Source organism: Hylaeus anthracinus, unplaced genomic scaffold (genome assembly GCF_026225885.1).
Source record: "Hylaeus anthracinus isolate JK02 unplaced genomic scaffold, UHH_iyHylAnth1.0_haploid 11994, whole genome shotgun sequence".
Lineage (NCBI taxonomy): Eukaryota > Metazoa > Arthropoda > Insecta > Hymenoptera > Colletidae > Hylaeus > Hylaeus anthracinus.
In genome coordinates, this window is record NW_026534341.1 from 9,497,323 (window position 1) to 9,522,204 (window position 24,882).

Below are 24,882 nucleotides of genomic sequence, written 5' to 3' on the forward strand. Positions count from 1 at the left end.
GCGGACAGCGGTAGATGCTTGTTCATAAAGATTCAAAATCATTACTAACCAATAAGTAACTACATAGTTTGTGATTTCAGTCACCAACCAATTAGGTTTTTTTTTTTTTAGTAGCTTCGTGTGCAAACAGCTTAATAGTTTCCGACATATTGGACCACATTAATTTTGTCCCGCTAGATTGTTGAAATATCACACTGTGCTGCGCAAAGAATCGTACAAGAAAACATGCTTCGCGTAGAGTGGGCTGCGGTAAGGAAGAAGCGAGATGTGGCAGGGTACCGGGGCGTGGAAACAGGGGAACACGCGTGTAATGCGGCGTGGATTGTAATTGCGGGCGGTAGGTGCGGACGCAAGCGTCGGCAAAGCGTGTACGCGTTTCCAGCGGTGATTATTGCCTTCGTTGGTCGTCGTTCGTGCTGCGAACAAAGCAGATGGGCATCCTTAACAGTTATTGGCTGGTGCAGGCAGTTACTGCGTCGCAGTCGTGGAGCCGGTGGCTGGAGCGATTTATCAGAGGTTACGTTCGGGATGGCCCCGTTGGACATCCTTTACCGCGAAACCGAGGGGACGTACGAAGAAGAGGGAAAACGCAATAGATAGGTCAGGGGTGAGGCGTCAGGGTACGGAGACGCAGGGAGCGTGCCATCACTTTCAATTAGATAATTGAAACGGGGTGTAGGTGTGTGTGGGTGTTGGAGGGGGGGGGGGGGGTTGGAGCCGCTAACGCGTTTCCCACACGTGTTCTCGCGGCTGGCCGAGCCCGCTGGAATTTTACAAAAGCGGCTTTAAGTTCTTTCCCCCGTCCTCCCGCCGCAGAACTAGGGGGATAGCCGGGCGATTGGTTTTCCTGGGAGATTCGATTGTTCGCGACCCCTGTCCACGTGCCTGCGACGACCGCGAACCGTCGTTCAACGGGGTATTGTTCAATCTTTGCTTCCCGATCGGACCGACGGAGATTTAATCTGATACCCGCGCATCAACGGAATTCCTCTGTGTCGCGGGAAAAACGTCATCGAAGACAGGCTTCACGTGCCATTGCGTCGTGTTGCTGGCAATTTGGATTCTTTCTTTGTGAATTTACGTGCAGTTTCATCGCTAATGACGTAGCTACCGCTGTCATGGTCCACGGAGACTACTCGATTCTTGACTGTTTAACTTGACAAGCGTATGGCCATATAATTCTCAGCACTGTTTGACGAAGTATCGTATTTAGTCCCTTTTAGTACTTTCTCGGTACAGTCAGTTTCTAAAGACGATACACGCCTCTGGTTTTCCTTCTAAAAAATAATCTATTACCACAATCTCAGCAATCGTTCTACCGGAGCGGATGAAGCGTCCCTCCGTTGTGACGCGGTATTAGAAACAGAAGGGGCTCGATTTTATTCATAGAGTCGGGAGGGAAAGGAAAAAATCCGCTTGAAAGCCTCCGCTGCAAATGAAACGACGTGGCCTACATACACAATCCTGGATTAAATCGCGGAGAGATCGTTGATAATCCGCGCTTGAAATAACGCGGGGCACATTCCGCACGCGCTTTTCTTCGAATTTCCACCGGCGCTACCCAACCGACATGCCAAGATTTTTTCAGAAGTAGGTACTTGTGACTTGCACCGGAGACCCAGTCGGATTCGGTGATTGGAGCTGGAAAACGAAGTCGCATTGAAGGGTCGGGGTTCGAGGGGAACCCGTGTACGATTGCTCGGAGCTTCGAATGGAGAAAAGTTCGATCGACTTCCGTTTCATCGGTCAGCAATTCCATCCTGTCGAATTGTTTCCGCGACATAGTATTTCTCTGTCATAGCGGATTACGCGTCGATCGAATTCTATTCTTGTCGAATACATACGTCGATCGTTTAAATTCTGTGACCATTCGCCAACGAAAAACTGGGAAATGGCAAAAACTTTCGCTCGTACGACTGAACACCATTTTACTCGTCTGGCTAAATACACACAACATTCTACTTGTTTGAACATGTCGCGCTAGGCTAGGCAGGTCAGACAGTGGAATAGGACTGTACCTATCCAGACAAGTAGAATATTATCCGATCATCGAGTGTACTGTGCGGAGATTGCACAGATCCAAGAGTTTGAATAAGTCTGCTCGATGTGAAACTTGTTCCCTGATTTTCGTCACATCCTACACCAATTAGAGTCAACAATAATAATTGAACCGTTCATTGGACAAATCGATTAACTCCATAAAACAAAAAGTCCATGACCAAAAATAATTTGTTGTTTAATGGTGGTCATTCTAGAATAATCTTTATTATTCAGGGAAGTTATTAGAAATATAAAAAATTATGACTATACCAAGTGCTTTGACACTTAAATGTAAGATTTTTCAAAAAGTGGAGTTAATCGATTTGCGCAGTGAAGAGCTCAATTAATCCTTTGAGCAACGTGAGCAGAGAAGGATCGCAAGCAAGCTGATAAAGTTCGCAAAGTCACAGATATCTATGTGCAACCCAAAAAGTGGCATCTGAATCTCGACGGGGGAGTCTGCGCAACCCTTTCTGTGTCGGAAGACCTCCTAATCTTCACGGACGCGGCGTTATTATTGCAGGGAATCGTAGAAAGTCGTGGTATGATAAGGCAGAGGCAGATGGGGTCGCGTGTGATTACACGCTGTCACGAGGCTCGATCGGCGCTCGTTTGAGAACCCAGCAATTCCGTGGAGCGCGCGGGATTGTCTCATTGTTTCCCAGAGATCCGCTGTGACAGTGGGTCAAGGGTTAGGAATCGTTCGCCAAGGGAAGAAAGCCAAACACTGCAGCAGCGGCTGGGTTTATCGTTTGCTTTCGAACGAGGACGACGAGACGACGTTCTCGAGGATCGCGAGGGGTGCAAGCGAGACCAAGAATGGCTGTGGTACCCCCTTTTCGTTTCTCCACGTTTCTCTTCAGGATATTAAATATTAATCCCGCGAAATTACTAGTGCAGCAGCAATCTTTCGCTCTCGCGGCAGCTCCTTTTTGTTGGCCACAATCTCTAACTCGCTGGGGCGACCTATACACACGGCGTGCACGTACACGCGTACACGTGGCCGTCGTGGCGCACTAAGCAATGAGGAGTAATCTAGGCGGTGGATTAACCCGGGGTTCAAGATATCAGTCCGGGATTTACTGTGGCTCGACCCGTCGTCGTTACGACTCCGGCGTCGTTTCCCTGGCCTGTCTGTGTTTCGGTCTCTCTGAACCGATGCTGGGCAAATTGCAGTCCGCGATTATCATTATCGAACAAACCGTAATCGCGGCTAGATGGTTAATGAATTATCGAACACGGTTAGCTTTGAAAGATTACGAATTACCGACTGACACCGCGCTAGAATTATTAGCACTCCGATGCAATTGCTTTAAACGTCTCTTTGTATTATAACTCGTGCTACGAATTAAAAATGGATGGAATTGAATGATCAAAGTTGAGAAAATATATTTTGTTTCAATTGTATCACTGATAATGCCTAGAAAATTTGGGGCACTTTCTAGATAGATTTTATTTTAGGTTAACACGTTGACTGAAAATTCTTGAAAATTTCTGTCAGGAATAAATACTATTCAGGCTATTGGAGACTAACTTGTGACTCCAACAAAATTCATGATTTTCATTTAAACTCATTTCCTTTGATGCTTAAATTTCAGAATTAATTTTTTTAGTTCTTCAGTGCCAAGCACTGTCACTCACATATGGGTGACGTGGCGATCAACGTGTTAATAATAATCATTATAATAATACTCGTAATATTCATCGCCAGATTCATCATGGAATTTACATTCTATACAACTAAACTAATCATTCTTGCATTTTCTGAAATTTACATCAAAGTAATCGCAAAATTATCGTCTCTTTGTTCTGCACGCTTCCTCGAGGCGCACGCGCGACATTGCGTTCGATCGCTCGCTGTGGCGCCCATCGAGCGACTGTTCGATCGTAAAACGCGGTAGCTTGCGGGAATCCTTGTGCCGCCTTGAAACGACGGCTTAAATTTATTAATTGGTTAACCGCGGGGATGCGCGCGGATTACAACCGAGTAACGATAATTTCTTTCCAAGCAAATATATCCCACTGCTCGATCCTTACTTTTTTACTCGCTGAAACATTGGCACATTTCATGTGTGGCCATTTTTACGCTTCGTGCGCTGAATCATCTCTGGAGTTTTCTATTTTTCTTCTCCGGTCAGCTCCAATTGCTGCCTAAAAAAAACGATATTTTATGTTGTGAATTTGCTGATCATTAGAATTTTTTTTATTGGCACAGATTTATTATTGCGAATAGAAATACTCGGTTCAGTTTCTCAAACTATGAAATCAGTTTTGTTAAAAATGCGTTTAAGTATGTTGAATGTAGGTTTTATAATGTATTCTTGCTTTCTTTTAAAAATGATCGTGTCAGCGCCTCCCTCGTGAAAGGCGGAACGGATAAGGGGTGGATAAGGTAAAGAGACAGGGCGGGCAAACGGGCGCATCGGTAACAGGACACGTTTCTTGCTCCTTCCTTCCGTTCTCTGGCTTTTCCGTGTAATTTAGATCAACGGGCCGGCGTGCTCCGTTGCGTCCGAGTTAATCCTTTTTTCTGCGGGTTGGAGAGACGTTACGGTAGAATTATTTAAATCCGTTTATTGAAGTGAATGGTTCACGTTGCCTTAAGCTAAATTACCAAGTGAGTATTGTTTCAATGTTAAATTAGAAAATGATATTATATTAATTATCGAATTTTTATTTGTATATTTTTGCTTTTTTCTTGCGTTCTTTTTTATATTCTGTTTGCACTCTATTCTATATTAATTATATTATTGCTTTAAATCACATTTTTAGAAGATAAATTTCACTAAACCGTAACAAAGAGATTGACAATGTGAACGTAGAAGAATCTAATGCATTTCTCTTAAAACTGTGTCAGGTGTATGTTTTCGAGTAGCTACTAAAATATCCCCAACGATTCTTCCAGGCTAGCACTTGAATCTGTGTGGTCCTTGAAACTAAACATAACCATAAGAGCTGCGTTTTGTCACGTACTTCCAGGACCTACCGCTTTGACATGCAATAAATTAGTCTCTAACTCGGACCCTTGACTATGTGTCCCCCGCTACGCGTCCTGAAAGAGATCCTCAGCTTAGTGGCCTGCAGCAATTAGAGATGGGCAAACCCATCGAAAAATCCTCGTCATACACACTTTCTTTTTATAATCTCCTTACTTTTTATTCACCATATATTTTTCCAATAAAATTCTGCCAATCTCTGCCTGAAATTAGAAGGAACCAAGATACTCCAGGTCGAATAAAATTTTCCTTCCGAAACAGTGGAACGTTTATCTCACTGCTGCTTTTCTGTGACTGTCCGAAGATCCACCGGGCGAGTCTCGTTTCATTAGAATGCGTGGGATCGAGTCGTACATAGGAAACAAGACCACGAGTGTGGGAAGAACATGATCGAGTCACAAGTTTCGAACCACGACCGTGCAAGAAAACGCGAATCGTACCGTTCTGCAGTGTCCCCGGTAATTTAGACCTGCAATGAAACGAGCGAATATGCTGGTATGCCGCGACAAACTCGGTCGCAAATCGAGGAACTTATTGCTATCGGTCGTTGAGCGTCCGGGTCTTAATCACGCGCCAGCGACGCTAGACCACCCGACTCACAAATAAGTTCGGCAATTCGAGGACGACGAGGATACGCTTCTTCCAACCCCTGGAAGAGGATTCCTTTTTCCTTCGAGGCAATTTATCGCGGCGTCCTGCAACGAATCCGATTGTTTAATGCGTATCGCGTGTCTGCGAAACGACCCGGGGAGATGCGAGTAGGAGTAAGGTCGATTCTCCCTTTCAGAATTCCGTATTGTTTCGGAACAGCTATTCGACCCCGAAATACTCATCATTTCTTCTTTTTTAAATGAAAGCTACGGAGTAGTGTTATTTTTTATTCTAGAGATCACCTCATGTACTATTGGTTTTTATCATTCTATGCGACGAAAATAATGGAGGAAAAAGTGTCTCGAAGAAGAGTAGTTCAGAGATCAGACAATTAGCTTTTTTACAAATTTAAAAATCTCAAAAGAAGCGAATGGCGTGGTGCTTATTATACATGTATGCATACGAAAAGAAGGACAAGGGGATATATGCATACATCCACTGATAAAGCTGATTTCAAACGGGGTTTGTTGCTACTGAAAGTTATTAAAAGGTGACAAGAAATTTAAATCCTTGTACGGGGTGACAAAAAAAGGTTTTCTTTGGACAAGTGAGATCATATATTGACTAACTAAGCACCGAAAGAGTGTGATTAGAATAAATAAACCATCCGTAGTAACGACAAAAAATGAAGGTTTTTCAGGAAGTAAAGCAAACCCTTTAGAATTTAATTAGTAAGATATGCTCCAGCCTAGCATAAGGTAGCTTTTGCAGCAGTCTTTAATTGAACGAGAAATAAATGCTTCTGTCGAACAAAGTTAGGGCATTTTTTCATCTGTTGAACTGTCTGGTCAGCAAAGCGTCAAGTTTTTGTGAATCTGAAGAAGCGGAAGTTAGAATTCAAGAAGAATCGACGTTGGTTAATGAGCAGTCTTCGCTTAAAAATTTATATTCTGAATCAGTATGCACAACTGATAACTTCGTTTTAACAGTTATACTAACATTGCGTTATTCTGAAAGTTGAGGGCGTAGGATTAGGTTAGGCACAGTTTTCGATTCGCATGAAACGTATCTGTTCTGTACGCTCTTAAAGAAAACATTTTTAGAGGGAAAACCAGCTCGATATTTTCGTTTCGCTTCTACCCAGACCGTAATGGAGTTTCATTTGCACTGTTTTAGCGAGAATCGTTGCTCGAAAGAGAACGGTCGCGTTATGTCGATGCAAAATGGTATTCGCTCCATTTACCCCCGTTACGGGGTCGCCTGGTTGGCTACGATTTACGCAACAAAACCGTCCATTCCTGGACCTTCGGGATTACGTATCTGCTCCTCTAATTGCTTCACCGGAAGCTTCTTGCGCGAACGTCGAAAAGCGATTCCCGGCACTCGAGTTTATTATTCTTCCTCGTGGAGACGGTTGGATGGTACATCGCGATCGAAGATCTAGGGAAACAAGCGGAACAAACGTTAAATAGATGAATATGCTCCAAGTTCGGTCTCGATTGCGCGCTCAGTCTCGTATTTCGCGTAGCAAATCGTTTGTATAAATTAACTGGGGCGCGGTGTACATAAGGATGGATTTATTCCAACGATAACTCGATCCGTAACACATGTATTTCTAGTGTGTCGATGTAGAAACCATAGATTAACGACAGTAACGTCTTTACAAAAAAAAATAATAGTAATACATACGATTTTGCTTTTCAATTTGCATGAATGTTATCGTTTGAGAATGAAATTTGATTATGAGAAAACACGTTTCGAGACACTCCGATTACATCAATAAAAAATGAAATGACATTTTATTCATTACAGAATTAAACCATATTTAAAAATATCTGTTTACAATGAACATATAAGGAGTATATTCACGAAACTACCGTTTTATTACAATAATTATTAGTTATAATTAAAATAATCCTTGCGCAAGAAAGTGTGACATATTCATTTCCTGGTTAACATTACGTGTCCTGTTAGGTTTGTCGAATTAGCGAACGGAGTAGCTGTCCGGGGCGTCAGTAATTTCGGAAAATATTGTAACGCGGGTCTTTAGGAACGTCGTCGGATAACAATTTCAATCTTTCGAAATCCAATAACTCGTTATCGGGCCGGTGTAAATGGAAGTAATTCCGTCGCCCTGAAATCCTCGCGAACATCCCATCGGCCGTTCTCTCTTTTTCACTCCCGCCCTCTGTGTTTGTTCTCTACCTTTTTCCCGGCGGCGTGTCGGGTCGCGCAAAGAAAATCGAGTTTGGTGGAAACGAATGCCTACAAATCCGGTTCTTAACGAACAAAAACTGTCAACGACAGTCTGCGCTGAAATTATTTTCGTCCCCGATGGAGTTCGTTAATGGAGAAACCTCCGCGGCCCACGGAGTAACCGCGAAGCCCCGCGTATATCCCAGTTATAATTTCATTTTCGCACGGGCCTTAATTGTTTTTCTCCCTTCTCTCGAAACCTGGTCGCGTTTCTTCGCCGTCTGTCCTCCCCCATTAACGATCGACCGCGAAGAACGGTGCCGGGGCGGAAGGGGCCCACGTAACAGGGGAAACGTAAAACGGGAAACCTTGTCATTCCGAACGCCTCGAATCAATTTTATTTACATTTTTACGGGAAAGCACTTTGGCTTATACATTTTAAATCGCCCAACGGAGACGGAAGAGACACGATCGGAGCTACGGGCCAAATACAGAGAGTGGAAGCGCGATGGAACTAGTCCCGGACCCGTTTCTCTTTGCAGATCGTTAGCATATTTCCTTCCCGAGGAATATCGAAGGCATAGCCCAAGCGTCGTCGAGATAGCTCCCCGGTAAATTGTGTTCCTACGGTAATTCAGTCGTGAATCTTCCAACCGAACGAGTCGCTGCCGTTTTCAATTACAGGATGGACTTTGATTCGTTGGGACCGGCCAGGCATCGACACGTCGGAGGGAACGTTCGACAACGGATCAATATCGAAATTCTTTTAAGTATTCCAGCTCCAGGGACCTTGGCGTTATGTTCGGATCGAAGATGAAGATCAACAACTCCTTCGTGGACAGTCGCTACTTTTTACGGACGAGGAACAGACACAGCGATAGAGCCGTCGGAAAGCTCGGGAAAGCAAATCGAGCTTTACTCGGATCGCGAGCGGCTAGAATATTGAATATAGAATTGAATATAGAATTTGAGTTTTCCGACAGTCCTACGAACGGAAGAAGGGACGATGGAGAATGACGGTTATGGTCGTCCACGCTTCCTCGTCGATGGCTCCCTGTAGTCCAGCCACGCACTTCCACGTGCCTATGTCCCCATGACTTTTAATTTCTGAAACCGAAAATCAGACCTTGTCTGAGGAACTCCTTGTAACACGCTATTGGGCTCTTATGTTATAACAATAATCAGACACTCCTTCACAGCAGGAGAAATGAGGCTTTTCGTAATTTAGGTATCAGACAACGATAAAATATACAGCACCGCCGATTTGAAAATATTAGAGATACGCGCGTTTTAACAATACTTAGTGAACGATATTTCATATTACGTTGTATCTTGCTGAATTATGCAATTAAACTATGTATAATGCTGCATTATGCAGTATTACGCTCTAACGATGTTCTAATTTTTTTTCTTTGCTCAAAGCTGTCGACACGAAACGGTCAATGAAAAGTTCCACCACGCGAAAGTTCGAACCTTTCCTGTTAATTCGGACAGGACACGGGAGAAGTGACCTCGTACTTTATGCCTCGTGGAAATCGATTTCGTTCGAGCGTGTTCGCGTATATCAGACGGTAGTTGGTATTCCGGTATGAAGGGAGGACGAAGTTTCCGTGAAGGCAGCGGAGATAGAAGAAAGGGAGAAACGAAATTGGTGATTCTTCGTAAGTGATGTTGCGTTTCGCGAGATAAGAGTCTGCAAATTGGAACCGTTTCGGTATTCGTCCTGCGTGGATCTTGAATACCTTCGACCCGGTTCTTACTTGTTTCCGTCTGATTTCCGAACAAACGTATGTGCCTCGGAAACTTCTGCGCAGAGGATGGTGGGAAGTCGAAAGATCTCGCAGAGAACTGTAGCGATCGTAATCATTTAAATCGAGTTCTTTCCGACGAGCAGGGATATGTTTCTTTCATTCATGTCTGATGCATACATTTAATTTATTTTTTTTTTTTTGTATGTCATTTTCATGACACTGTTGTATCCCTTGATTATGAATAAAAGGGATTTATATTGCGTGAACGCAGTTTATAGATGAATACGTGCAAACATACCTTTGCTAAGTAATATTTCGTAACGTTTGGTATATTCACTTTGCATGTTTTTGTTTCAAATCAAAGACGAGCACTCAACCTATCATTGTTAAACGAAAAGGACTTTGAATTTTTACCCCATCCAATTTTAACAACACATTTCGGGTCGACGAATGCATTCACCGATAGAGGTGGGTGCGAAAACAAGCATTCGTGAATTTTATTCACTTCGAAACGACTGACTTTTATGCTCCATTAATGCATCGTGTAGCGATGACGGAAATACATCGAAGCGGGTGATATTTATTTCGATTAAAGATTTTCATTTCGATTAGCGTTACGTTTATTTCAAGTTGAAATCGGAAGGGACTTATTTGACGATCTCGTGTTGCCGAGAATCACTTTTACCGCGATTTTCAATTAAACAAATGAATCTGCAAGGGCGATCTAGAGTGAGACCGTGCCCGCTGTTTGGCGAACAGAATTACATTCGCAGATTATTTAACCCGATATCGATGGAACTGCGCGAAAGATACCGTAAACCTCTAATATCCCATTGAGCGAAATGAAATTTCACTGCATACAGATCCGAGTTAATACCTTAAAAGCACTCGGACGCGCATTAATATTATGTAACGTCGACTAGGATTTAATTTATCAGCCAATTTTCGACGGTAACGCAACAGCGAAGCTGGATTGACCGTTCCGTGAGCGTAAAGTTACACGGATTTAATTGAAAACATGGATGTGTGTAACGAATGTATAAATTTCCGAGATACTTTTATTTACACGGAACAATGAGGGATGTTGTTTACCGTAGCCGTATAATATGTCATTACGAAATATTCTAATTGTTAATCGATTAACTTGAATCAAAGGTTATTCAATTACCAGCCTTTTCGACGACCATTAATAAAGAATAGTAAATTTTATGATTTAGTCAGTGCACGAAAATTATTCTATTTGGCAAGTAATTCTGTCACAAATTTCAATAAATAAATATAAATCTGTTGCGAAAGAATTGCATATTGACCTATCGCGAACATGTCTAGCGAACTCGATGATACCCACGTTCCACGCAGTATCGAAATCAATCATTAGGAAATTAGTTTGACTCGTAGCATAGATTTCCCCTGCCAGGCGAAATATTTCATTGTCCACTCCGTAATCGACGCGAATTGCTTTTCAATCCAACAGACTTGATGTACTCTAATTGATTGGTACCTATGGTTAGTTTGATCCATGTAACCCGTTTTGCATCCCAATTAAGTAGACTTTGTTACATTAGTGGTTACGGTCAGGGTACACGCAGGTGTACTTACCTGGGATAATTAATTCGCATTGAGTGTTGGTGTGGGAGGTCCTGTACCGATGACTTTCGCTTTTGAGAATTCCAGATCCGTCAGGACGGACCCAGCGACAGTAATGAACTGCTCTGTCCGTTACACTTGGCAGGATGCTACATGATAGGTTTACCAAATCTCTATCGTAGGCGTATATTTTCGACTCCCCCGGTATGACGTAGCTATCTACACCCTGTATATACATATTTGATAAACAGAATGTGTTCTTTATGATACGTATGCGAGATCAATGAAGGTTGTTGTACATACATCCTGGTTTATGAACGACTCTGCTCAGAAATATAATTCTACCACTGCATGGAAAAGTCAACTTACTACTATACAACTTATTTATTATAGTCTATTTCACGTGTGATACTGCGTACACATTGTATATTCAAATTTTGAGTCTCCTAGGATATATTGCATCCAAGTTTGACCTCATACAAGAAAATGGCAACGAGAGCAGATTTTATACTTTGGATGAATATGCAAAAAGTTTCAATATTCAATAATAATGTAGAAATCAGATATAACATGTGCAACAACCTAATCTTATCGATGACATCTATTAGAACTTACCTACGACATTTACAGAAAATGATGTACGTTCTTCGGCGCCATTGATGATACCTAAGTTGCACGTCCATTGCCCTTGATCCGTAAACTCAGCATGGTAAATTTCCGCCCCACATTCGCCTGAGCGGAGACCAGAACCCGTATAAGGTAGACTGTAGAGCGTTTGAGGCTGTTCCATTGGGACCTCGGAACCAACAATAATTCAACGGTGCATCCGCGATACAAGTAATCTGGAAAATATTTTATGAGGTACAAACGATATGTTTTAGTCTTTTTAATTAGATGCATTCACCTTACGCGAGAAATTTGAATAGTAACACTGATGGCATTAAAGTTACCTGGAACGATTTACTCTGTTTCACGTACACGCCCTCTGCGTCGATTATGAAATTTTGCGTTCCATATCCGTTCAGTAAACTTGAATCAACGGGAATCGCGGAAACTGCTGGTAAATTGTTAGCAAAATCTATGATGCATTTCCAGATCCCGATATCTTCATCAAGTAATAGACGATAGGATGATCACGCCACAATCATACGTCATTAACCATTTCTCTCGCTGAGAAACGTTGAACGCGCGATAACTATTCGAAAAATGAAAACAAAAGTAATTTTAAATAATGACGATGATTGCTTTGTTATCGAATGAAATGGAACCAAGAGTGATGAATTTAGATTCAAATTTATTGATAGTTTATTTTTGTTACTTTATCCATAGGTTTGGGTATGTTTGCAAAAAAAAAATATTTTTAATCTTTTTTTACAAGGACTAAGAAATAAAGAAAAAATTGTTTTCTGTTGAATGCAATTAGACAACGGCGATTGATTGTTTGGGACGGTGCGATCGCGTTTGAAACGATCGTGACTCTATGAAACGAGATTTATTTAGAATTTCTGGGATTATATTCGTTTTTTCACATTTTTTTTAGCCATTGAGTGCGAGTATAAAGTGAACAAAAATTCAGATCGTCTCATCGATGGGATAGAACTATATCGTTGGGTTGCTTTGATTTACGGGTCAGATCAGCAGCGGGGTGCACTGGTAGCGCGTCGATCCATAATTATTGCCGTATTGTGAACCACTTAGCCTTTATGACTACAACTGGAGTGCATATCCATTCGAATTTTTAAAAGCCAGAAACACTCGTGTACAGCCGTTTGTTTCGGTAAATAATAGTGCTCGCTGCGATAAATAAGAGCGGAGGGGGTTGTTGAGCATGCTACGTAATATAAGGGCACGCTATTCCAGAACGGAGAGGGGTACGTGGCACCTACTAAAAAATGGAAATACACACGCGTGAGAAATAGGAAATGGTAAATATGCACGAATAAAAATAAAAACAACGAGTATACGGTAAAGTTGTGTTCGGTATAATAAACGCGTAGCCGTTTAGCGCTGCCGAAAAGCTTGTGCTTCCGTTGTTGAACAAATTATTTTCTTCGCCATGATTTTCACGGTAAATAGCCGGCGTAAAAGAAGCGCAATTATTATTGCTGGTTGAGAATTGACGTAATTTACTGACGGAAAAATGAAACTGGTCAAATAAACGGCTCGACGCCGACGGTCGCCCGTACAAACATATTCGTGTGTATCGTTTACATGTTTCGATCTTTTTTTAGTGGTTTCTTTGAAGGTTTTTTTTGGCGAATTTATCTGTACGGAAATGATACTGTAATTAGTTCATGGCACTGAAAAATTTTGTAGACTTTCGAGCATTGAAATCAACTTGTATGAAATTTTGAGTTGCATCTACGTAGATTTTAAGTTTCATGGATTTATAGCGTACGCGAATGTGAAAAATGTATGCATTTTTACGAAATAAAATATTAATATTATCACATTAATTTATGAAATATATTCTACATATATTTCGCGCATGTTATAGCGTATGCCACAAATGTATAAAATGCACAGTCTAGTCATAACTTTCGAGCTCATCAGACTTTATGTAAATTTGTATCGTCATCGAAGAAGAGATAAAAGTACACAGTCTGCGTGACAACAGGATGATGCGATAACATGGATGAGAGTAAAGATACAATTTTTGTCTCCATTGCATCTTATTATTATCTCTTCCTGCCTGTGCATTAAAAACTATTAAGTTATATGCAAACAACACAACATACTGTTTTGATCCAATGCCAGGGAACAGGTTCAGTACTTGTCTATTTGGCGTGATAAATTGACGGGATTTTAATTGATCCCAATATTTGTTGTAAACGTGACACTGGAGCTGAATATCGCCATTTTTACACTACTATTCCGCAGAAATATGATGAAAATCGAGAATAACGAAGCGCAGCGTTTGGGTCAAGATTGAGAACTGGTTTATTTTTCAGAAACAGGGCTGTTATATGCATTTTGTGTACGTGACTTTTGGCAGGATTTTCGGAGTGTTATCCTGTTTACAGGAAATGGTCGGAGTTTTGCGAGATGAGCTGGCAGGGCGTAGATTATTGTCTATTTGATGTGCGATGACCGTCGAGAAGTTTTCGGAGTATTATCCCTCATTAAAGCATCGATACGTAGATATTGATTGCATTGTCCTGATGATTTCAATCTTTTATTTGTTCTCTTTCAAAAGTTGTACGAAAACCGAGTTACTGAATGTGTAGTGTTTAGATTTAATTGAATGTTTAAAAAGATGTTCTAAAAATACTTTCTGAACGCGATGTATACGAGCCGTGAGCTTCACCGCGTCTGCTCGGTCTTGATAAAAAGATAAACGATCCATCGTGTTTTCCCTATTCCGTTTTCTTCTCGTGACTCTTGGCTCTGCTTGGAAACGTCCGAGTTTTCAACTGACAGGTTTAGTCTCCCTGTCCGAGACTAAATCCGAGATTAAGTGATTCCATCCTTGACGCTCGATCTACCAAGAGATTTACCATTTCGTTGTGTTCATTCCATTTCTTGTTTACTTCGATACTCGAGTATCCGGTGTATACTAGTTTGTCGTCGATAGTCGCCTGCAGCTTCCATTGACCGCTGTCGCCACTTTGCAGCATTGCGCTGAATCCACACTCTCCGTGTCTACGAAAGTCGTCTCTGTCCACCGTCAGCAAATCAATTCGCGTGTTCTGAAATTTTGATCATGTTTCCATGCAGACACGAAAGCAAGATCAGCCAAGTTATAAGATTCAGATGGTTCTCTTCCTCAAGACACGAACGAAGATCACGTACGTTTCGTGCGATGGCCTAACAGCTGGTAAGATTCTCGAGATCAGCGTCGAGTTCCACATAGACAAAGTTGCCCTCAACGACGATTATGGGGGTGTTCGGTATCACCTGCACCTCCTGCAAAACAGAATAAAATAATTTCTTTTAATTTCAAATTTGAACCAATTAGTCGTATAGTGCGACTTCTTTGCATCACTTAATCTGGTTGGGGGCTTTCGTTAATAATCATTTACATTCGATAAAATAAAATCAATGAATTCTGAATTGAATAATGAAAATAAGCTTTATCGATGAATTTCAGGCGCGGAATGTCTTTTTGAGGGGCTCTTTCCTGGAAAGTCTGTAAACCATTGATCTGTATGATTTATCTTATCTAAAATCAAATTTTTTAATTAATTAAATAATGTCTGAATCTCTCAATGGCGGACGCGCAGTTTATAACGCTGTTACGCTAACCGCTGTATTACGAGCATGGAGGAAAAAAGGATCGGGTGGCCGCCGTATATTTACAGTTTCGCCGTGGTTGCACTGCTTCATCGCTGGACAAAGCGTCCACTGTATTCTCGCGAGGTCTGCGCGGTAAAATGTTATGTCTGCCATTACGTTCAACTACCGCGGCAATAAATGCATTAAAACGTCCTTCCTGCTGCAGGACTCTTTTCACTGCGGATGGCACACGCACTGGACAACAATCCACGTATGCTTCGCGTTCGTTTCCTGATTTTGATTCACTGCTTTCGCGTGCGAAACGAGAATCTACAGGGTTACGATTTAATTATGTCTGTTGCTTCGTAACAATTGAAAAAGTTGCAGGAAATTTTTTTAGTTAAACGTGGCAAATTCTTCGATCGACATTTAATCTTTTCGTGGACGTCAGAAGTGGGCAAATTTTGATTTGAGTAATGAACGACGAGTATAGCGATTTATTCGTGATGTCTATTTAATTGAACCGTTATGCGGACCGAATTTTATTCGTTCTTATCGTTTAAAATGTTTATCGAGATAAGAATTTTGCCCATCTCAGTTGACGATGGCAACAGAACACCAGTTAATTTTACAGCATTATCACCGTCGTATTTGTCAAGCGTTTGCAAACACTTATCATATACTTGTTACAAATTGTTATATCGATTAAAAATCAATTGATACCTGTTCTATATACACTGTGAATGTTTGAGAAACAGACTGGTTGTAGTAATCTGTTATCGTCCAATTGCCGGTGTCTAGTAATTTCACAAAATAAACCAGGATGGAACACTTCCTCTGGGTAGGCTCAATACGATCATCAAACCTACTGTTCCAACTGAAGTCATTATTATATTTATATATATATTCCTTGCCGATATTCGACTTCAGCATACATTTATCCGCCTTGAAGTATGAACGTAGCTCCATTTGTCCTCCATCACGTACGAAGATTTTCTCATTCTCTGAAAACACGAAGTCTGATTTGACGCACTATTGTACGATCACGTTACAAGGTGCCTCTTAAAAACTCGAGGCAAACGTTGTAACACTCGTCACCGAAGTTCCCGAATTGAAAACACAACGCACAGTTTTCGGCTGGATTTAGTTGTTTCACGTCGAAAGATGAGCGCAATAAATCTCGAACAACGCGGAACGCGAGGGGAGCGGAGGGACGGCTCTTCGAGTAGCAAAGGGATGAAGGGAGGATAGCAACGTTCCAACAGAGAAAGGGTGGGACCAGGGTGGATCCATAAATCTATTGATTTACCCGAAATGCCGTTGGCGAATAGCGCGACCATAAGAGTCGCGAAAATAATGAACCGTGTCATTGTGTCCGTATCCACAACGTCTGTGGTGGATATATCGACCAAAGGTTGCTTTTATATGGAGATAAGACACTGACGTCCCTTTCCGATTTTAGCAGACAGAACTGATCATAGTGTTACCAGCGCCTCAATCCAACTTTTGGCTTAGACGTTCCGCTCTATCTCATCTTAAAAATTACAAATAATTAAATTATAAATAATAAACAATATACATTGCTAGCTTGTTATTAAGCGAACGTATGCAAAATTTTATTTTAATAGATGTCGAATAAAAGCGCAGTGTAAAACGCTGGCATTATCACGCTACAATCCCCTTGTTGAAATATGAAATACTTTAATGCGTGAAAATTTTAATACACCAGCAAAATGGATCTTTATCCCGAATTCCGCTTCGCATAGCGGAATAATCTTACGTAGGAACAACTTTTGGGATCCGAATCCGGTCCCTGTAAAAATACCCGACTCCATCGGACCCGAAACTCACAGGTAGACGAACAACTTTATCGAATACCTATGCATGGGCTACGTAACTATGCACACCGTTACAAAAATATCATCGCCAGCGTAGGGGGATTGGATCTATATATTTCCGGCGATTCTCTGAAACAAGGGACTCGTTTCGAAGCGTTAATGGGTTCCATTGAAAGATACCCAAACTCTAAGACAAATTTCTGATACTAATCTACGCGTCGTGACACGATTCTTTGTTTCACTTTAAACGTCATACATGTTCTTCTTGCGGCGCCATGGAAAAATCATATTCTTATCTACAATCTAATATCCTTTACAGTTTAAAAAGATTTCATACAATTTTCTTTACGAATTGAAAATCCCCAAATATTTCAAGATTATTTGTTTAAGAAACGGAATTGGAGATTCATTACAGAACCTCGAGAATCGTCTAGCCAGGGTTCTCGAACATAACAGCCAGGAAATACACACGCGTTTATACACGTACACGCGAATGGCACGATACGAGTCAATCGATGGAGAAGCAAGCGTCCTCCCATGGAAGAATGGAAGCACCAGTTCCAGCAAACTGAAAACCATCGACGCGTTAACGGTGATCGGTTCCCGATTCGTCTTCGAATCACGGCAGTCCCGAAGCGGATTCGCGCTGAGTCTGGCATAGTGCCGCGGCGCGGAAGCGTGACGGCCGCGTAGGTGGCTCCCAGGAAAATCCGAGAAATCATTTCCCCGCTCAATACGTGCGGTCGCGCAGAGGGAAGAAGTAACCGGATTATCGTCGGCGTAAGAGGTGTATCCGGGGTCGGGGGGCACGGGTATCGGAACGGTCCCGCGTTCTTGTGAAGTCGGAAAAGCCCATTTCGATGTCCCTTGTGCCATCAGGCAATCCCATTTGAGATTAGACGCAGGCGTGAATTGTGTTACCTCCGAGTTTGAGCGGATCAAAGGCAAATTCCCGGTTGGGATGCATACGTACGTAATTGATATGCCTGATGGGGGTTTCCAAGTCGGATAGTCAATTACCATAATCTTGTTGCGGGGAGAGGCCAGTCTCTGTCCGTGCCGATTCCATACAGCACGCTTGTATACATTGGGGGATATCAATTCGATTTGGCGAAACGAAAGAAACCGCGGACCCCGTGTACGTATCCTCCTGACCGTCGTTATTAGATTCCGCTTGCGAGGATGTATTTTGTCTGTGCCCGTGTCCCGTTCGTGCCCGCGCCTTTCCCTTTCAATTAGCGGACCGGATACACGTGGTATTAAATCCCTCGATCGTGATTGCGCACGCGCGACTACCGATCCGCTATTAAACGAATGAGCACGTTACATCGGTAGGACTGATTTTCCAGGATCTGCCCCGGTGATGCTTTAATTCGCTGCTAAACCAGCGGATTTGCCGACGATTATAGCTGGCCTGGCGAGCGCGTGCTCCAATTGAAATGTTTAGGCTCCGGCTGTATCGGTCGAGCGTTCGAGAACGACTCGATTTTTTATCGGCTGTCGGCGGTCAGATACCGTTGGATGAACGGCCTCGATCGCTCGGTGGATCCATCTGATGGAAACACGTGTTTTCGAATCGTTACTCGCCATGGATTACATGGCTCTCGGTTACTGGGACTGATAAAACAGTTTGTAAATAATACGAATAACCGTGAGAGTTATCTGGAAGAACGTTAACCGGAGGGCTTTCGAATAGTTACGAAATTCGATTTCACCGTCCGTATTCCACAATTGTGAGTCAAATAAGAGGACAGTGGTGGCCTGGTTTCGACTTGCCTCTCTGAAATTAAGGCAATGTTTAATTAGTCGAAATAGCGCGATTCTCAGCAGGCACTCAATAGTCTCTCTGTGGGACGGTGGGGGGTTGCTGAATGAAGAACGAAAAAGTGGTTCGATTAGAAACAGACATTTATATCGAATGTATTCACGATTTCAAAACTCTTTGCGTGGTTCTATCGAAACGAGACATCCTGCACTTTCCTCCTTGCGACGTTTGCTAGATATCTCAAATCCATTACTTCAACGAGCCGTAATCCTGTTCGTCCTGTAAAAACGTCACTTCGCGCAGACTTTCATGTCCGAAATGATTAACCACTCGAGCCTCAATGGAACGTCTTTAAAAAGGACCACCTACTTAAATGTATACGATTTACTTCGCGTTCCTTACCTATGCAGCGCGATTAGCCACGTTAAATACGGCCGGCCATTTATCAGCGGGGCATAATGGAGACGTTACTTTCGCGCCATATGCCATCTCTATACAATAAGCTGGCGCGCAGTTAAATGGCCGTGGTGCGCAATATGTTCCGAAACGCGACAAATAGTCAGGAAAACGGTTTGCGGAATACACAGTTTATATTTACAATGGGACAATGCACTTTTGGCCGAGAAAGGGAGGGGTGAGCCTGCCAGTTGTGGCCGCAGGCTAGAACGGACACGCTTCGACGTCTATGATCCTAGTGGCCGAATTTTGTGTCCTCCCTGCGACGTTAACGACCCGTGAAGATGGCTTTGACGGCTAGTCGAAAAAACGTCGCTCGTGTTGATCCTGATAAGTCAAACTTTAGCTCTTTTATATCGGCGTGCCATGATCGGGAAATATTCTGCTTGCTGGCTGACACAATCGAGATCGCTAGGAACATCTGCTCTCATTTTTGCAGAATTTTTTATCATCTTTCACTGTTCGTCCTGTTTATACTGCCGCTAAAAAGTATCTGGACACTTGTTATGTAAAACATAGTTTAACTTTATACGAAAGGAATATAGAACCCTTATATCAATTGTAATTATTATTGTTGTCTTTTTTGAGGTATCATAGCATAATAAATGATATAATGAGTATGCAGAAATAAAATTCTTGTCTAGAAATACAAAATCTAATGGAATAGTCTCAATGATTAAAAGTATCTCAAGTTCCACTTTGTTTCATCTCTATGGTGGTAATTCTTAATTTGAAATGTTAATCTAAAACGTTAGTTATTTCATACGAAACTAATACAAATCAATTTTGGTAACTACTATAGGTACTTAAATTGTTATGCAATGCTAATACATGTGTATTTCGCAAGTGTCCGGATACTTCTGAACGGTAGTGTATGTTATATTTATGTTTTGAGCTAGATCTCGAAGAGGCTCGAAATTAGCGATGAGGTTTCCTATGGAAATCGTAGTCGAACCAAGAAGGATTTTAGTTGCCTATTAAAGGAAGAGGATGTATAATTGGTACGATACAGCGGCAGCATTTGCTCTGTCGGAATTTTAAGCGCAATTGCCCGCAGATAACTATGAACCGGAGGCGGTGGTCGAACGCAGCACCAGCGCGATGGCGAATACAAGAGTGCCTCGTATTTCGGGCTCGTTCGTGAATTATTAGGATCGCGATCTAACATTCCATTTGCGTTCCCTAAGTGAAAAACCTCGTACATTCGTAATCGCGGTCGTTACCGGCTGTTCCAAATATTGTTTCGACTCCCACTCGTTGAATATTTAAATTAGAGCGCTCTGTATCTTTTCTAGGAATTATTGTAACGACTATTTTAATTCCAAATCTTAAGAGATTTTATTAGGTTGTCATTCACAATATTTTATCTTTCATGTTACATTACTGAATTGTGAACGATCCATTTTACTCAATTAGTGTTGTAACACCAACATCTAAGAAATATTAGGTTGTTCGTTTGCATAAACACTGACATAGAAAATAACTGACAATGAGTGCAAGTCGCGAAAGAAACTTTTGGGACAACCTAATAGTTCGGATTATATTAGGAATGATTTAAGCTACAACTTTGGAATTTTGAACTCTGAAATTTATTTTATACACAAATGTATTGCCTCCATTCCTATAAGTTACAGAAAAAGAAAACACTAAAAATGTATCTTCAGCCGATATAAGTCTCATTCGATCCTGGCAAGTATAAATAATCGTGTCTCGCCACTTCAATTTTTCTTTCAACTGTTATCTCTTTGTTTTCAACGAAGCACGGCAAGAAGTGGAAGTAGCGAAAGATCCCGAAGTAATCACGAAGCGTTTGTCGTTGGTGCTCGGGGCAGGCGCGTTAATTCTAATCCTGCTAGACGTCCGGCGGCCCTATCATGCATGGGTCTTCGCTAATTTGCACAATAATGGTGTAATTCCAGCGTCAGGAAGATAGCGGCCACTACCGTGTCGCCTTCGTGCTGGCGATACACGGCCGCCGTACGTTCGATAAACACGCCCTCGCTACAGCGTGTATAAACACACCGCGTGAACGTGTTTGCGGGTGAGAGACAAAGAGATAGAGGGTAAGAGAGAGGAGGATCGAAAGGGTGAAAGTGGAGTGTGGGTTGCAGTAAGGGATAGAGGCAGAACCGGTTAGCGGCGAGGGGTTGAAGAGCGCAGGGCAGAATTTAGAGAAAGGAGTTAAATGAAAATGCGTAAAGGGACTGGTAGGGACGGTAGCGAGCTAGCGAAGAGGACACAAGTGAGCGAAGGGTTGAAACGGGAACCGGGATGTGTAACGGAAACGAAAATTGCGAGAACCTGAAATATAAAATTGTGGGGATGAGAATGAAATGAGTGTTGAGTTAGGAGCTTAAAAAGATGGAATTGATCACTAGCTCCAAGAGACTATCGAAACTAAATCAACCTCCCTTTTCACGAATACTATCGCAAGTAAAAACTAAATTTCCTTGTTCCGTAAATATTATACTCTTAGTCCACGTCTTGCATTATTAGTCATCAGCGTTAATAATTAAAGAATTTAAATCAGTATGATAGCAGAACAGTTTCCTGTTCAATATACCAAAAATTTACAAGATAAGTGACCTAGGCCTTTCCTGACCTCCGAGACCCTGCAACATCGTGGATGAATAAGATAACGTCTCGAAAGGTGTCGATTGGAAATAAATTCGTGTCGCGTAAGCTGACAACGATTGCTCAATCAAGATTTTATGCAACGTCGTTGTAAACACTGTTTGCAAGCTCGTGTTATCGGCCGTGCGTAATACGGATAGGCTGCGTTTATCGTGCAGCGAGCAGTAGGTGGCCTACGATAGTCGTTTAAACGTTACATAAGGCACTGCTGCGATTAACGCTGTTTCCCATCCGCGTATAGCTGAGGACGTTCGATAGAATTCAGCGAGGTTTTATCGTCGATTTTCGATATCCACGACGATTACTCGTACTCGACTCGATATTCGTGCTTTAGCGCGTAGATCGATCATGTCTGACGAAACGAGTCACAGGATAAGGTTTCGAGGACGAGGTTTACGTTCTTCATTGAATATGTGTTTGATTAATTCTGACAGTTATAATAAGTGTCCTAAGGATGTGTTTGGAAAATATTTCAAATTTTTGGTGATGAATTCTGAGCTTTCTTTAATTAAATCTACGATATTTTTGGAATTAGCAATTTTATAAACTTCTTTCACGAGAGATATCAATAATGATAAGTAACATTGTTGCATAATTTCACCGTTGACTCAATGGAAACAACGGCCATGCAGTTCCCGGAGATAATCATTTATTCTTGTCCCCTTTTTTAATGACTTCTATCGTTATTTCCATCCGCATAGCCGACGATTTAGCAACTTGTTTCATCAACAACTCATCCCGCATTAATTAAACGTGTTATCAAATTAACGCGACGATAACGACAACGCGAAGCTTTAATTAAATCATTTATAACAAGACTAACGAGATACGTTAATCACACGAAATACCGAAATAAATCGATATTAGTTTTAATTAAATAACGCGTGTTTTCCTAGAGTTCTGCGGAAATTTATTCGAAATTATAATCGATGGGAAATTACCAATTACCGTGTGCGCGTATTTCGGAAAGAATGAAGAATCGTCGTCGTTGCTCGTCTTTTTTTTTGTTTTTAAATTCAAGTCGTTTCAGTATTGTTCAACGCTATTTGATTACGAAGTCCCAACAATGCTTAAAAACGCGTTGTTATTAAATACACATCGTTCTCTCAATATATTTGATTGCCAAATATCACGGTTCGCGAATGCATTTCGATGAGCGTATGTGTTTTCCCTGTGAAATGAACCAAAATTCAAATAACGCGTAACGTGAATGATATAGGCGAGTGACTCGTGCTGGATAAAGTAACATTAACTGTCGAATTTTCATATTAATATAGCTGAATTGTTTCTTACTTACACTATTCGTATAATTGTACGAACTGTTTGATACTATGTGGGAAAATACAGCTCCTTTTAACTTGCCAGGAAGCTCTATCGTCATTTATTTTGGAAAAACCTGATGGGTTTTTATCTATCGTACACCAGAGTTAACTAAAATGACAGTATCTTAAAAATTGTATCTTTTGTATCATAGAGATAATTATTGGAATACGGAGGAGACACGGAGTTCAAAACCTTGAGAAATATTTAGTAAGTTAAAAATGTGATTCGGATGAAAAGTTTATAGAAGAAGATACCTCCTGATTTTAAGATATATTTATACTCGAAAGAGCAACAAAACCTCTCTAGATATAAATTTAAATTATTCATAACCTAATTTCATATTTCGTTTCCATTATGTAACAGCCTCTTTCCACTTGGTTCATTGTGTTTCCTGTCTAAAATAATTTTAGATATCCTTACTAGAGGTCGAAAATATTCTGAATAAATATGTTAAAAGACGCATGATTGCTTGAGTTGTTTACCAAAATTATTAAGACTGTCAAAAATGATTTACGATGAAATCATCTGAAAGCCCATCGTATGTTATTCTCGTATTATTTTTTTTTCAAGTATTCCAACGTCAAACAGTTGTCACGGGGATGCACGTGGGGAAAGCGGCGTTTTTCGAGTGCAGGATCGTCGGGAGATTATTTAAGATTATCAACGATGCAACGGACAGCAGGGTCGGTCCGAAATCTCCGCGTCAGATAATAGAGAATCGGGGACGGCGACGCAAGTACTTTAGATACCTATATAAATTAATTGTACGATTGCGGGGTGCATGTTGCGATCTCAAGTGGGTTCGCGAGATTAGAGGGCTGGTTTTTGTTGGATTTGCACAACAATGGTCGGATCAGCGTGGCATGTGCGAACCCACCGCTTGGCGAACCACGTTCCCGCTTCGAGGGATCCTTAATCCCAGCGCTCTCCAATTTGATACAATTTCCTGTCCTCTTTTTGTCGCGCCCGATAGGGAACGCCGTCACCGGGCACGTGGTCCGATGTAACTGTCGGTTTAACACGCTTTCAACGGAACTGCTTTTTCATTTGCTCCTCATTTACGATCAACGTCCGGTTTCCCGTTGTCCACCGCCGACTGCGACTCCTTTGAGGTATGCTCGCGGTGTCACGCAGCTTTGGGGACAATTAAAACGTTGGTCATTTAGTTATTCGAACCGGCAGGATCGATTTTCGTTAAGCAAACTATCCTTCCGCGTGCACTCTCCGCTATTAATAAATGTATGTCACCGATATCGAGTCTGCACTGTTATTTGCGTTTCGTACACACAGAGTTTCGTTATTTGTGATATAACTGAACGGGCCGTGATTCCTCATCTGGAAGTAAATGGAACATAGGAAATAGAATTTTCCTGTACGAGCCTTCTCTACCGATAACATTTATTTATTTAGGAACATGGTGGGTTCTAAGCATACGAGGTTAGGTATTTTAAACAGCGTTCGTAGCTCGTATACTCTTATTTTTTACTTTT

General features: G+C 41.7%; 1 protein-coding gene and 1 long non-coding RNA gene across 2 annotated transcripts; both read right to left on the reverse strand.

Annotated features, from left to right (window-relative positions):
• Positions 1 to 7,498: 7,498 nt before the first annotated feature.
• On the reverse strand, positions 7,499 to 11,849 carry LOC128888438 (uncharacterized). Its single transcript, XR_008460255.1, has 3 exons — positions 11,777 to 11,849; positions 11,174 to 11,380; positions 7,499 to 8,930 (listed from the first exon to the last, which is right to left on the reverse strand). It is a non-coding gene; the product is annotated as an uncharacterized LOC128888438 (long non-coding RNA).
• Positions 11,850 to 14,815: 2,966 nt separating this feature from the next.
• LOC128888436 (uncharacterized) lies at positions 14,816 to 16,614 on the reverse strand. The gene is made up of 2 exons (XM_054145293.1): positions 16,100 to 16,614; positions 14,816 to 15,067 (listed from the first exon to the last, which is right to left on the reverse strand). Exons 1-2 carry the CDS (start codon positions 16,343 to 16,345, stop codon positions 14,969 to 14,971), a joined length of 345 nt encoding a protein of 114 aa, XP_054001268.1. The 5' UTR covers positions 16,346 to 16,614; the 3' UTR covers positions 14,816 to 14,968.
• Positions 16,615 to 24,882: the final 8,268 nt, after the last annotated feature.

Coding starts and splice junctions, on each gene's coding strand:
- LOC128888436 (XM_054145293.1), bottom strand. CDS start 16,345: ATGGAGCTACGTTCATACTTCAAGGCGGATAAATGTATGCTGAAGTCG. Junction 15,068..16,099: donor TCACAGTGTATATAGAACAG/GTATCAATTGAT, acceptor TCTGTTTTGCAG/GAGGTGCAGGTGATACCGAA.